General features: G+C 32.6%; 1 protein-coding gene across 1 annotated transcript; it reads left to right on the top strand.

Moving 5' to 3' along the window:
- The first annotated feature begins 8,047 nt into the window (after positions 1-8,047).
- On the top strand, positions 8,048-10,960 carry LOC123221395 (putative disease resistance RPP13-like protein 3). The gene is made up of 2 exons (XM_044644249.1): positions 8,048-8,285; positions 8,547-10,960. Exons 1-2 carry the CDS (start codon positions 8,048-8,050, stop codon positions 10,958-10,960), a joined length of 2,652 nt encoding a protein of 883 aa, XP_044500184.1.
- The last annotated feature ends 1,832 nt before the right edge of the window (positions 10,961-12,792 follow it).

The raw sequence follows: 12,792 nt of genomic DNA, 5'->3' as shown, positions 1-12,792 counted from the left end.
GAAATAAATTATAATATGTCAATTAGTTTATGTTTCTTTCAAAATTTGTGTGTTTGTCAAAACTTATTGCAAGCATGATTTTCACATTATCTTGTACAATAGTAAACAAATACTATCACAGATTGGGATTTGTAAACTATTTATACAAGTAGACCTCTTTGGCTGGTAATATTTGTAACAAACTATTACAATAGTTGCTTATGAACAAAAGAAACACAAATCTCTTACCTTTTTGCACTGTTCGATTGATGAATCAAACCCAAAAAATACATCAGTTTAAGAAAAAGAATTGGAGAAAAGAAGAAGTGGACAGAGACCTATTTTTCTTTGACTTATCAAGTGTATTCGAGAAGCATCCACCACTTAAACCAAAGCCAATACGTTGTATTTTGATTATTTTTTTTAAACAAGATGCACCATATTCCATACTAAAATCATCATTGAAAATAACTCAACATCACTAAAATCATTGAAACAACCATTTCTTTAGAGTTGCAGTCTCCACCACTAAGAGTGAGAGTAAGAACTAAATCAATAAAGATAGACATCAAGATTTTGTAACACATGTCAAGGTTTGTGGGATTTGTAAAAATAAATCTCCTCACACTGCTTTGTAAAAGCAGGCCATTCAACTTTATTAAACCTTCCTCTCAATTCCTTAAATGTGGAAACTCTCAAAGACTTTGTAAATGTTGAAGGTTGATTTAAGAATTGCTAGCTTAATAACTTTGTTGGACTTGGTCTTTGATATTGCTTCCACTATTAGATTCTTGCTCCATTTTCTGGTTTTTATTTAGTAGGATTAGTACCAATAAAATATGATTTTTGTTAAAATTTTCTAGCATTTTCAGTATTAATTGTAAGCCTAATTATAGGCACTTATACATAAGGAAAAAAAGTTGTTAGGGTGTCTAAGTATTTCTCTCAATTTTGAGGCATCTATTATACTACAGTGAATAAGTTATATAACTCTACTACTTATAGGCACTTATATTTAAGGAAAAAAAGTTATCAAGGAGTTTAAGTATTTCTCTCAATTTTTAGGCATCTATTCTACTACAATGAATAAGTTATATAACTCTACTACTTTAATTTCTAACATTTCTAGTATCAGAGTCATGTTCAAATTCATTTGGGTCTAGTGAGTAATTTCATCAATATCTTGAGTAAGAGAAAAACACTATGACACCTAAAGATAACGTTGTGAGTATTTCTCAACCAGCAATACTAGTCTTTAAAGCTGAAAGCTATGAATTCTAGAGCATTAAGATGAAGACTTTGTTTAGATCATAAGATTTGTAGGACTTAGTTGAAAATGGATATACTAATCCAGATAAAGAAGCAAGGCTAAAAGAGAACAAGAAAAAAGATTCCAAGACATTATTCTTTATTTGACAAGCAGTTCATGAGTCAATTTTTTTATTAGATTGCAAGAGCATCACATCGAAAAAAGCTTGGACAACATTTTAGAAGAAATTACAAGGATCCTTAAAGGTGATAATAGTACAACTTCAAACTGTTCCTTGTGATTTTGAAATGTTGCATTTGAAGACTGGCAAATTAGTGCAAGATTTTCTTACTAGAGTAGTTACAATTGTTAATCTATTGAGGTCTTACAAAAAAGACATTTTTGATTAAACTATAGTTGAAAAAGTGTTAAGAAGTTTAACTCCCAAGTTTGATCATGTAGTTGCAATTATTAAGACGTCTAAGAATTTATCTATGTACTTATTTCATGAGTTGATAGGATTCTTGCAATCTTATGAGGCAAGGATGAAAAGACCAACTGAAACAACTGAAGAAAAAGCCTCTCAAGTGAAGGGGGAGCCATCTAGTCCAAGGGAGACTGAAAGGATAATAGGAAGAGGACGTGGTGGAATTGCATCTTCTAATGGCAGAGATAAAGGTAACAAGAGTGGCATTCAATGCCATAATTGCAAGAAGTATAGGCATGTAAAAGCATATTTTTGGTACAAGGATGATGAAGTAAATTTTGCAAGAAAAGATGATGAAGAAAGTAATTTGTTCATGGCCCTTTTTAACACTAATGATGTTACAAGTGATGTGCGGCTTATAGATAACAACTACTCCAATTATAATTTAGGCATAAGATAAATGTTTAGAGAGCTTGATGAGACATAAAAATTGAAGGTCAAGCTTGGTAATAATAAGTAGATTTAGGTTAAAGAAAAAGGGACAGTAGCAATCAAGACTAGCTATGGTAACAGAAAACTTATTCATAATGTTCAGTTTATTCCTACTTGGCACATAATTTGTTAAGTGCGGGGCAACTAACGGCTAGTAGATAGTTAGTATTATTGGATGATAGAGTTTGTGTTATTAAAGATTAAAAAAAAAAAGGTCAAACAATGGTTGTTATTCACATAACCAAAAATAAAATGTTTCCACTTGAAGTCTCGAATATGGAGAGTTTTACTTTTTTGTTTTGTTTTTGATAAGTAATTAATTAGAAGGTTTCAGAAGTGCAATAGAGACTTGAACCCATATTTGTTTTTAGAAGTTCTAATGTTTCGACAGCTTTGCTAACCTCTTTTTTTATTTTGCTTTTGTTGCTAGTGAAAAGAATGACTCTAAAATGTGGCATTTGTAGTATGGACATCTCAATTTCAAGGGCCTGAAGTTGTTAAGTCAAAATGGTCTAGTTATTGGATTATGAAAAATTAGTTCTTTTGATTTATATGAATGGTGTATATAAGGGAAACAAAAAGGAAGTCATTTCCAATTGGAAATGCTTTGAGGGCTTCTAGTGGCCTTAAATTTATTCACTCTAATTTATGTGGGCTTATGAACATTGAATCAATTAGAGGGAATTGTCATATGAGTCAGGTGTGTTTTTTGAAACATAAGTCAAAAGCTTTTGAGAATTTAAGAAAATTCTAAGCTTTTGTTGAAAAGCAAAATGATTCTTGCATAAAAGTTCTCTGCACGAATAAAGGTGGTGAATTCTTCTCTAATGAATTTAACCACTTTTGTGAAGAAAATGGGATTTGCAAAGAATTGGCTATACCATACACACTGGAGCAGAATAAGGTAGTTGAATGTCAGAATTGAACAGTTGTTGAAATGACAAGAAGTCTACTCAAAGCCAAACACTTCCATATCATTATTAGGCAGAAGCAATTGCTATTGCAGTGTACCTATTGAATATTTCACCTACAAAGACTATATCGAATCAAACACCATTTGAAGCTTGGAGACGTACGAAGCCTCCGATGAACCATTTACAAATTTTTAGTTGTATTATCTATGTCTTGGTAAATTCACATACTCATCATAAATTAGATGAAAAATTTTTTAAATGTATTTTCATTAGCTATTGTCTTCAATCCAAAGCATATAGGCTATATAACCCTCTTAATGGCAAGGTGATTATTAAAAGAATTGTAGTGTTTAATGAAGACGCAAGATGGAATTGGAGTAACAGCACTGAAGGAACTTAACTTGATAATTCAACAAATGCATAATCATATCTAACATTAGTAAATTCAAGAAATTATGGTCCCTCAACTTCAAATAGTAGCACCCCACCCCATAATTTCCATTCCAACAACTCTAAGTAGTAGATACTCATCTTTCTGAAGACACTTGTTAGAAAACTTAGATCTTTGAAAGAAATCTATGAATCATGAGCATTTTCTTTGTTTATAACATATCTTACAACCTATGAAGAAGCAACAGAAAAAAAAAACTAATTGCAATTCAAAAAAATGAAACTTAGGATTTGGTAGACTTACTCGATGGTAAAAACACAATATGCCTAAAGTCATTATTTAAAACAATGTACCATGCATATGGAAGTATATAAAAGCACAAGGTTTGACTAATGGCAAAGGGATACTCATAATAGTAGGGTATCAATTTTGAAGAAACATTTTCTCTTGTCGCTTGATTTGAAACAGTGATAATTGATGTTAAATTAGTTTTTTTTATGGTAAGATGCATGAAGAGGTGTATGTTACTTAGCTCAAAGGATTCATGGTAGAATGCTAAAAAGAGAAAGTGTACAAATTGCAAAAAGCACTTTATGGATTGAACCATGCTTCACGAGCATGGTACAACAAGTTAGATTAATATTTTTTTGCAAAATAGGTTTGAAAGAAGTGAGAATGAGCCCACTCTTTATTTGAAGAATCAAGGTGATGACCTTTTTATAGTTTAGATATATGTGGATGATATAATCTATATGGGTTCATCACATTCTCTTATAGTTAAATTCAAGTATTGTATGATAGGAAATTTTGAAATGTTAGATTTGAGTTTGCTGCATTATTTTCTTGGCTTGAGGTAAAGCAAGCAAATGACAGAGTGTTTATTTCACAAAGAAAATATGCAAGAGATCTTTTAAAAAATTTAACATGTTTAATTGCAAGATTGTGGCAACACCTATGAATGTAAATAAAAATTATAGCATTAAAATGGTATTGAAACAACTAATGCAAAAAGGTTCAAATATTTGGTTGGGGCTTTGATTTATTTGGCTTTTACTAGACCAAATATTTCATTCTCTGTCGGTATGATTTTAAGATTTATGAATATCTGACGGAAGCAAAGCCCATGCCAATGAAGTTGTTAAAAGGATTTGGTGTTATGTTGCTAGAAACTTGGATTATGGAATTCTACACACGTTCCAAAATTTAAGTTGGTTGGCTATATTGATAGTGACTAAGCAAGGTCCTTGGATGATTGAAATAGTATTTTAGGATGTGTTTTTAGTTTTGGGTCAAGAGTTGTCACATGGATTTCAAAGAAACAAGCTACAACAACATTGTCTTCTTATGAGGCAGAGTATCTTGTAGTTGTAACTTTCTCATGTCAAGCGGTATGACTAAGGAAACTTCTTATTGATCTTCATCAAAAGCAAGAAAAGGCAACTGAAATTTTTTATGACAATAAAGCCATAATAGCAATGACAAAAAATCATGTTTTCCCTATAAGAACAAAGCATATTGACATTCATTTTCATTTCATTTATGAATTGGTGGCAAAAGGTTTGATTATCTTAAAGTTCTATGACACAGATAGACAAATGGTAGATATATTCACGAAAGCTTGGGGGAATTTTGAATCAAGGGGGAGTGTTGAAGGTTAATTCTACTTTAGATCAAACCTTGGTGTGTACAATTTTGAATCAAGGGGGAGTGTTAAAGGTTTATTCAAGAATTACTAGTTGAATGACTATATTGGGTTTTGTCTTTGATATTGCTTCTACTATCAAATTCTTGCTCTTTGATTTTCTAGTTTTTATTAAGTACTATTAGTACCAATAAAATTTGGTGTTAGTTAAGATTTTCTAGCATATTCAGTATTGATTGTAAGAGTACTTATAGGCACTTACATTTAAGGAATAAAATGAATTTGGGTACTTCAATTTTTATAAATTTACTCTATTACAATGAAAAAGTTGTATAGCTTTGCCACTTTAATTCCCAATAGTGAAATGAAAGGCAACTTATGAGTTTTATTATAATGGTAGGAATTATAGGAAAACTTAGATAAATCACAAGGCAACATAAGTAACCTTTTATTTGAAATAAGATGACTTAGAATTGTGGATGAAGGATGACTAAGACAATGATGCCATTGATCAACACACACATTGATAGAGGAAAAAGTTATAACTAGTGTTTGATTTGGTGAAGGATATGACCACTTGTAAACATCATTTTTAGGCACCCCTTTTCAAGAGTATTGCCCTTGTGCAAAAATCTTTCACAAAAAAAGAAGTGAGAATTTGACTAAAACATTATTAGTTGAACATAACTGAAAAATAGAAATAAGATTATGTTTCACGGAAGGAACACAAAAAATATTATCCAAATGAAAGAGTTTTGACTTTAAGTGTTGTAAAACCAATGTGATTGATTGAGAGGTTTGTACCATCACTGATCATGACATTGTCATTGTCAAGATAGTTAGTATGGAGAAAAAGATTCTGAAGGTCAATGGTGATGTGATAAGAGGCACCAAAGTGAAGAAGCCATTTTGTTAAGAAAGAAGTAGCAAGATTGGCTCAAGGAGGCCAGTTATTGCATTGTGAAGCCTAATTACAAGGAATATATTTGTAGGTTGAGCAATTTTTGGCAGAGTGTCCTTGAGTTCCACAAAGTTGACATTTTCCAAGGTAGGGTCTTGGATTGTTATTTTGGTGGTTTAGTGGATTTTCAAAAGATAAGTTGTTTGCAGCTTTAAAGGATAGGCAAATGTGGCTACGATGAGGAGATTGATGTTGGCAGTGTTGATATGAATTTTCGGATTGAGATTTTTGGATAAGGTTAGCAAAGACTGACACATTGATAGAGTTTTTATTCTTTTGCGCTTCAATCTTGATGTGTGTTTCATGGTTGATAAGCTTTTCATGAAACTCATCAAAAGTGACTGGAATTTCTCGAATAGGCATGACAGAGCACAGGTCCTTGTAATCATCAACAAGACTAGCAAGGGTTTTTAGTAGAAGATCCTTATTGTCTATTAGTGTGTTTATCATTGCAAGCTCATTATTATAGATTTTGATTTGTTGCATATATATGGTAACTAATCTAATGCCTTTGTTAAAATGGCAAAGTTCTTCTTTGAATTGATTAAGTATCCCATGAGATGGTTTGACATAGGTATTAGGGAGAGATGTCCAAGCATCATGTTATATCTTTGCTAATGTGATGAACAAAATAAGATTATGAGAGATAAAATCAACAATAACACTCAAAATTAATTGACCTGATCTTGTTAAGCCCAAAAAGAGTGACTAACTGCATCTGTGGGTGGTGGACATAGTTGTGAATCATTAATAAATACCATTAAATCACAACCTACAAAAATAATGAGAAACTAAATTCACCAAAAGGTGTAGTTGGATGATACAAGTTTAATGATAATTTGAGTAAAGACATTCATAGAGTAAGGAGATGAGGTGTTTTTATGAGTAATAATAATTGATAGAGAAGTAGAGGATGTTGAAGGGGTATCGGTTGTTAATAATGCATCAGCCATTGAAGAATGATTAAATACTTTTTTGATTAGTGGGCTCTGATACCATAAAAAATTTGTGAATTGAAGGAATACTATTAACAAAATATTGTACAATATATAATATTACAATATAGTCTAAAATAAAATTCTAATTCTATCAAGTAGGAAAAACAATATATAATAAATCATATCAAATTAGAATTAGATCAAACTGAAATCAAATCAAATCATAATTGTATCGAATCAAAATTAGATGAAATTATAGCAAATCAGAATTATGATAAGATCAAATAAAAAAGTGTTGACTGTAATATTCATATGCTTATTATGATCTTTTCTTATTAATCAAACCTAGAAAAATACATTATTTTTAGAGAAAGAATTGAAAAAGAACAGCACAGAGAGATAGTGAGATAATTTGTTGGATTTTTAATTATATTCGAGAAGCATCCACCACTTAAACCAAAACCAATACGTTGCGTTTTGTTCTTATCAACAAAGGGCACCATATTTCAAACAACCTTACGCATTTCTCACACCAACAGGAGGTTTTTTGTTATTTTGACAAACAACCACTTAATTATGCTCATTAAATTCAAATAATTGTATTTCCTATTATATTAATTTTTAGTATTGTTTTTGTTATATTCCTTAGACTTCTTAAACAAAATGGTATACTGTTTTTCTTCTTTCTTTTTAAAAATAATAATAAAAAGATGCCATATGTAGGTAAAATAACGCTAAAAAAAATTATTCTTGCTCTCATTCTCCGTCTTAGTCACATAAAAATAAATTTAATGAAAGGATTTTATAATTTTAAATTATTTTCTATTTTGGATTTCATCATAAGAATGACAATGAAGAAGTGAGAAAGAAATTCTTAACCTCTCTCTGAGTTAAAGAAAAAAGAAATGGTAAAGAATCGTTGTCAAAACAACATTAACACTTTAATCAACCATTTCTTTCTATCCGGAAAATAAAAAACATTAAAGGAAGAGCAGAAACATTCAAAAAAAAAAAAAATCCCTCTCATTTCTTTTCTTTAAGAAATACTTAATCCATGGATGCTGGAATTATTGCTTCGAGTTTGATTCAGAAACTCCAGGATGAATCGAAATTTAAAAAACATATCGAGATTCTCGAGTCGTTCAAACAATGCTTACGACATCCAGATAATCAAAGTTTCCTGGTTAATTCAGTGAGTGAGCAGAAAATCGCCCGGCTTCTGCAGGCAGTTTTCTCGGTGGATGATGCCGTGGACACCTTGCTTGTGAGAAGGGAACTGCAGGGGAAAAGAAGTGAGTTGAAAAAAGAAAGAAAAAAATTGCAGAAAGAAAAAGAAGATTTTCAGAGGGAAAATAAGAGAAAAAGGCAATTCGAGGAAGAAGAAAAGAGAGAAAAAGAAAAGAGAGAAATAGAACTGAGAGTGAAAGAAATTTCACTGAGAGAGAGAGAGAAAAATTTTAAGGAGTTCAGGCGGCCTTTCGGGAGCTTCTTGCCTTTCTGTGACCAAACGGTTTTTACCAAGGCGATGAATAAACTGCATGTTGAAATCAAAGCTTTCACAAAAGATAGACAAGATTATTCTCCCGTCAATAATGACCCGAAGGATAGCTTCAAAAATGAAAATTTTCCTGAGTCCTGTTTAGAAGAGGAAGAAGTCATTGTTTTTGAACAGGAAACGGAGGAGTTGTTAGGTCGAGTAATTCCTATAACTTGTCGTAAGCACTCGTTACCTTATTTCACTATGAAGGCCTCTAGAACGGTTGATCTAGATAAATCAATTCGTCAAGTCATAGTTGTGGTTGGAGAGGGAGGCTCGGGCGTGACAACTTTGGCAAGAAATATATACAATAACGTCGACGTAAGGCTTTATTTCACCCACTGCGCCTGGCTTCAGGTTTCTAGTTTGTTCGAAACTAAAGATTTCTTGATTAGCCTACTGAAACAAGTTAACCCAGACGAGTTGGTGATGGAAGCAACACTTTCTGAAGTAGAACTCAAATCAAGGCTCAGCGAACTCTTAAATGATAAAAATAAGAAGTATCTTATTGTCATCGAAGATTTAGAGACACCTCCAGTTTGGTTAGCTCTCCGAGATGTCCTTCGTACCCCCAATTCTCCAGAAAACAAAATAATTGTAATTACGCGAAAGAGATGGAACGCACTAATGGAGGATGCTCATTCGGTTCTACGAGTCCGGAGATTAAGCCATGAGGAGTCCAGGAAATTGTTTGTAAACAAGGCACGAATCTTAGAAGATGAGTTGACAGAAGGCGAGAAGCAAATCCCGGAACTATGCGGTGGTTTACACTCACAAATAGTCTTGCTTGGACGCTTATTATCTTTGAAAAATAGAAACCACGATGATTGGTCAGAAGTAATCAAACGTGCAGTGCATAATGGTGTTAATATCATGGATCTGAGCTACCAAGATCTACCTTCAGATGTTAAGCCATGTTTTCTTTATATGCTGGTATTCCCCAAAGGATTTGAGATCCCTGCGAGGAGGTTGATTCATTTATGGTGTGCTGAGGGATTTGTGACATCCTCAGATACTAATACAGCCCCTGAAGATGTTGGAGAAATGTACATTAAAGAACTAGCCTATCGAAACATGATTCAAGTGAAATGGAAGTTAGATGGAAGCCCGAAAACATGTCGAATAGCGAATTCTTTGTATGAATTCTTTTGTCAAAAAGCAGCGGATGTAAGATTCCTAAACCACCAGTTTTCTGATAAGTGTTCTATCACCATCCCAGAAAAATCCCGATTGGCTTCTCCACGATTTGCAACCTACTTTGGGGCCGAGGGCTTCACATCGAAATCATTTCATCATTTTGAGCACCTACGCTCTTTCGTTGCTTTTGATAGGCGTATGCGCGGCGCAGCCATGATAGAAACAAGTATGTTAAAAAAAATTATAGCTAAAGGAGGCTTGAGAATGGTGAAGGTTCTTGATCTTGAAGGAGTATACAAGCCTAGGAATATACATACTGTTTTAACTAAACTGTTACATTTGAGATACCTAGGCTTGAGAGCAACTTTTATTGAACAACTTCCACATTCCCTTGGAGTGCTTCCATTTCTGGAGACATTGGATGTGAAGCACACTCACGTAACCGATATTTACACTCGCATATGGAATGCAAAGGCGTTGCAACATCTGTATTTGAATTGGATTAATGACGATGATGATGCGGTGGTTAAATATCTTCCTCCAACATCAGTAATACACCTGCGTACGTTATGGGGGTTATGCTTGAGAAAAGATTTCTTTGTGGAAAATTTCCTCCGGAAATTGGCGAGGCTCAGAAATTTGGGACTACTGGTATCGGATCCAATTTCCCAAAAAAGTATAACCGACTGGGTTCGTTCATCTACTCAACTTCAATCTTTGAAGTTGAAATACGTTGGAGATGATCAACATACTACACCAAGCCTGACTTTTCAGAGTAAACACTTCGAAGGACATAAAAAGCTGCAGGATCTTTATTTGCGGGGTCAACTACAGCTTTCAGAGCAATCTAAACTTGAGGTTTCTTTTTTCCCTCCAAATCTCAAGACCTTAACGTTGTCTTTCTCAAGACTAAGTAAGAATCCAATGCCAGTGCTGGGGGACTTGCCTAATCTCAAAATACTTAGGCTTTTTGCTGACTCTTATGTGGGGAAGGATAGGTTGGTTTGTGTGAAACCGAACCCTGACAAGAAGTTCCCCCAACTTAGGGTCTTAAAACTTTGGAAGTTAAAAATGGGGTTTTTGACCTTCGAGGAAAACTCCATGCCTTGCCTTAGAGAATTAGAAATTAGAAGCTGCAATCATAATTTATTCATTTCAGGGTTGGAGAATTTGACCGCTTTGAAAGAGATCGGATTTACGAACATGCCGTCACGTTCTTCTTACTTTCGGCATAACAAAGATCTGCCGATCCAAATTAAGAAATGCAGGTCCCTCTCATATGGTGGTGAGTGAGTCTCCTCTTCTATCATTCACATATATATATATATATATATATAAAAAGTATACAGTATGATACATAAATTATATATTGTTATATAATTGAGTGATTTTAAATTAAAAATAAAATAATGTTTAATTATATGGTGATACATTTTATAAACAATCAAACACATACTTAAAACTATACACATGGGATTGTTCATGTACATACATATTCATGTTGTTGGAATAAACTTTGACTTATAAATTGTATCATGTCATTTCATTGTGTTGTATGTGTTGATTTATTGATGATTTTCATATTAAAGAAACAATAAAATAAATAGTTTACGGTATTTTATTCAATTTCTTACCCTAATTGATATGGTGATGCTTCCCATGAACTTTTATTGGCATGGGCTCTGCTTCCATCGGATATTTCTCTCTTTTCACCACATTTTGTGCTCGGATGATGTCTGATATTTAAAATTTTATAAAAGAAATATGAGCAAAGGAATTCATGAAGGCTTTTTTGTCCTTTTACTAAGATAAATTATTTTTTTTATCAATTTCTCGTAGGATAGAAATTCACAGATATTGAAAATTTTCTTCCTTACAATTTCTGTACGTTTGTAAGTAATCGTTTGCTCGAGCCAACGTATGGCTTGATGGCATTAAAGCAAAGTTTGAATTTGAACTTAAGACAAATTCTGTTAATTTAGGCCTAATCAACTAAGAAAATTACTTTAAAGCCCTTAATTTTAAAAAATTATATGAAAAACTTAAAACTTATATATTAATTATTTTTCACTTTCAAAGTTTAAAGATAAAATTTTAAAAATATAAATGAAAGATTTAGCAAGTTTATAAAGCTAACTAACAGCAAGTTGAAGAGTCAAACTCAACCTACATGAATTCAAGTTTAATTCAACGATAATCAAATTGAACCTACTTTTATTTATATATATATATGTATATAATATTTTTTTATTGTACATGTATAAAAGAAGATACATGACTAGATCTCGAAACAAAAAGTCTCAAAAAGCAACATATACTCATCTTTGCGGAAAGCAAAACTCTATACCAAAAAAAGCACAACTAAACACAAACAATTTTGTATTGAACATCTGAATTACTTCATCTACTAACAATTCTTTTATTCTTCTACTCCTACCTCAATGTGCTACTTTGACAATCAATCTTACTTGATGATTTAAATGTCCTAGCATATTTCCTGCTTTAAACTATCACCCAGAGTAACTACAGCACAGGCAAAAAAAAAGTTACAAAAATTTCTCAATAACTACAACAACAACACAACAGTATGCAGCAACTACACCAACAACACCACAACATTACACAGCCAGCTAAACCAATGGTAGTCAAACTCACCCCAAAAAAAAAAAAGAAAGAAACTCACGGTACAAATGATTACACAACAAAGAAACCCAACAGCTAGTTATCATTGCCAACCCCAAGTAGAATATTATGCAACAACTATTCCTTATCAATCAGCCATAACTTCCTAAGACTGATCACCAAAGTTATTTAAAATAGTAACTACAATTCAAATGGTCCTTACTTAACGACAACAATAAGGAGAATCATACTACACCAAGTGGTGCACAAGATACATTGGTGATATCAATTCTAAGAATCACATGAATCACCATTGGTTACAGGATTTACTCTAAAGACACCGCTTATTATCCATGTAAAATCCTCTAATGGGTTAGTTCGATGAACTTGTAGACAACATCCATGTGTTACACCAGACTATCAACAACCAATCTTGATATATGAGATTTGTTATTATCTTATAGTAGAGTCATGCAACAAATTAATGATAGTCTTACCATTAT

This window comes from Mangifera indica, chromosome 7 (genome assembly GCF_011075055.1).
Source record: "Mangifera indica cultivar Alphonso chromosome 7, CATAS_Mindica_2.1, whole genome shotgun sequence".
In the NCBI taxonomy this organism is placed as follows: domain Eukaryota; kingdom Viridiplantae; phylum Streptophyta; class Magnoliopsida; order Sapindales; family Anacardiaceae; genus Mangifera; species Mangifera indica.
Note: the sequence above shows the minus strand (reverse complement) of the source record. Positions and strands in the feature narration are given on the sequence as shown.

Coding starts and splice junctions, on each gene's coding strand:
- LOC123221395 (XM_044644249.1), top strand. CDS start 8,048: ATGGATGCTGGAATTATTGCTTCGAGTTTGATTCAGAAACTCCAGGAT. Junction 8,286..8,546: donor GGAACTGCAGGGGAAAAGAA/GTGAGTTGAAAA, acceptor TTGAAATCAAAG/CTTTCACAAAAGATAGACAA.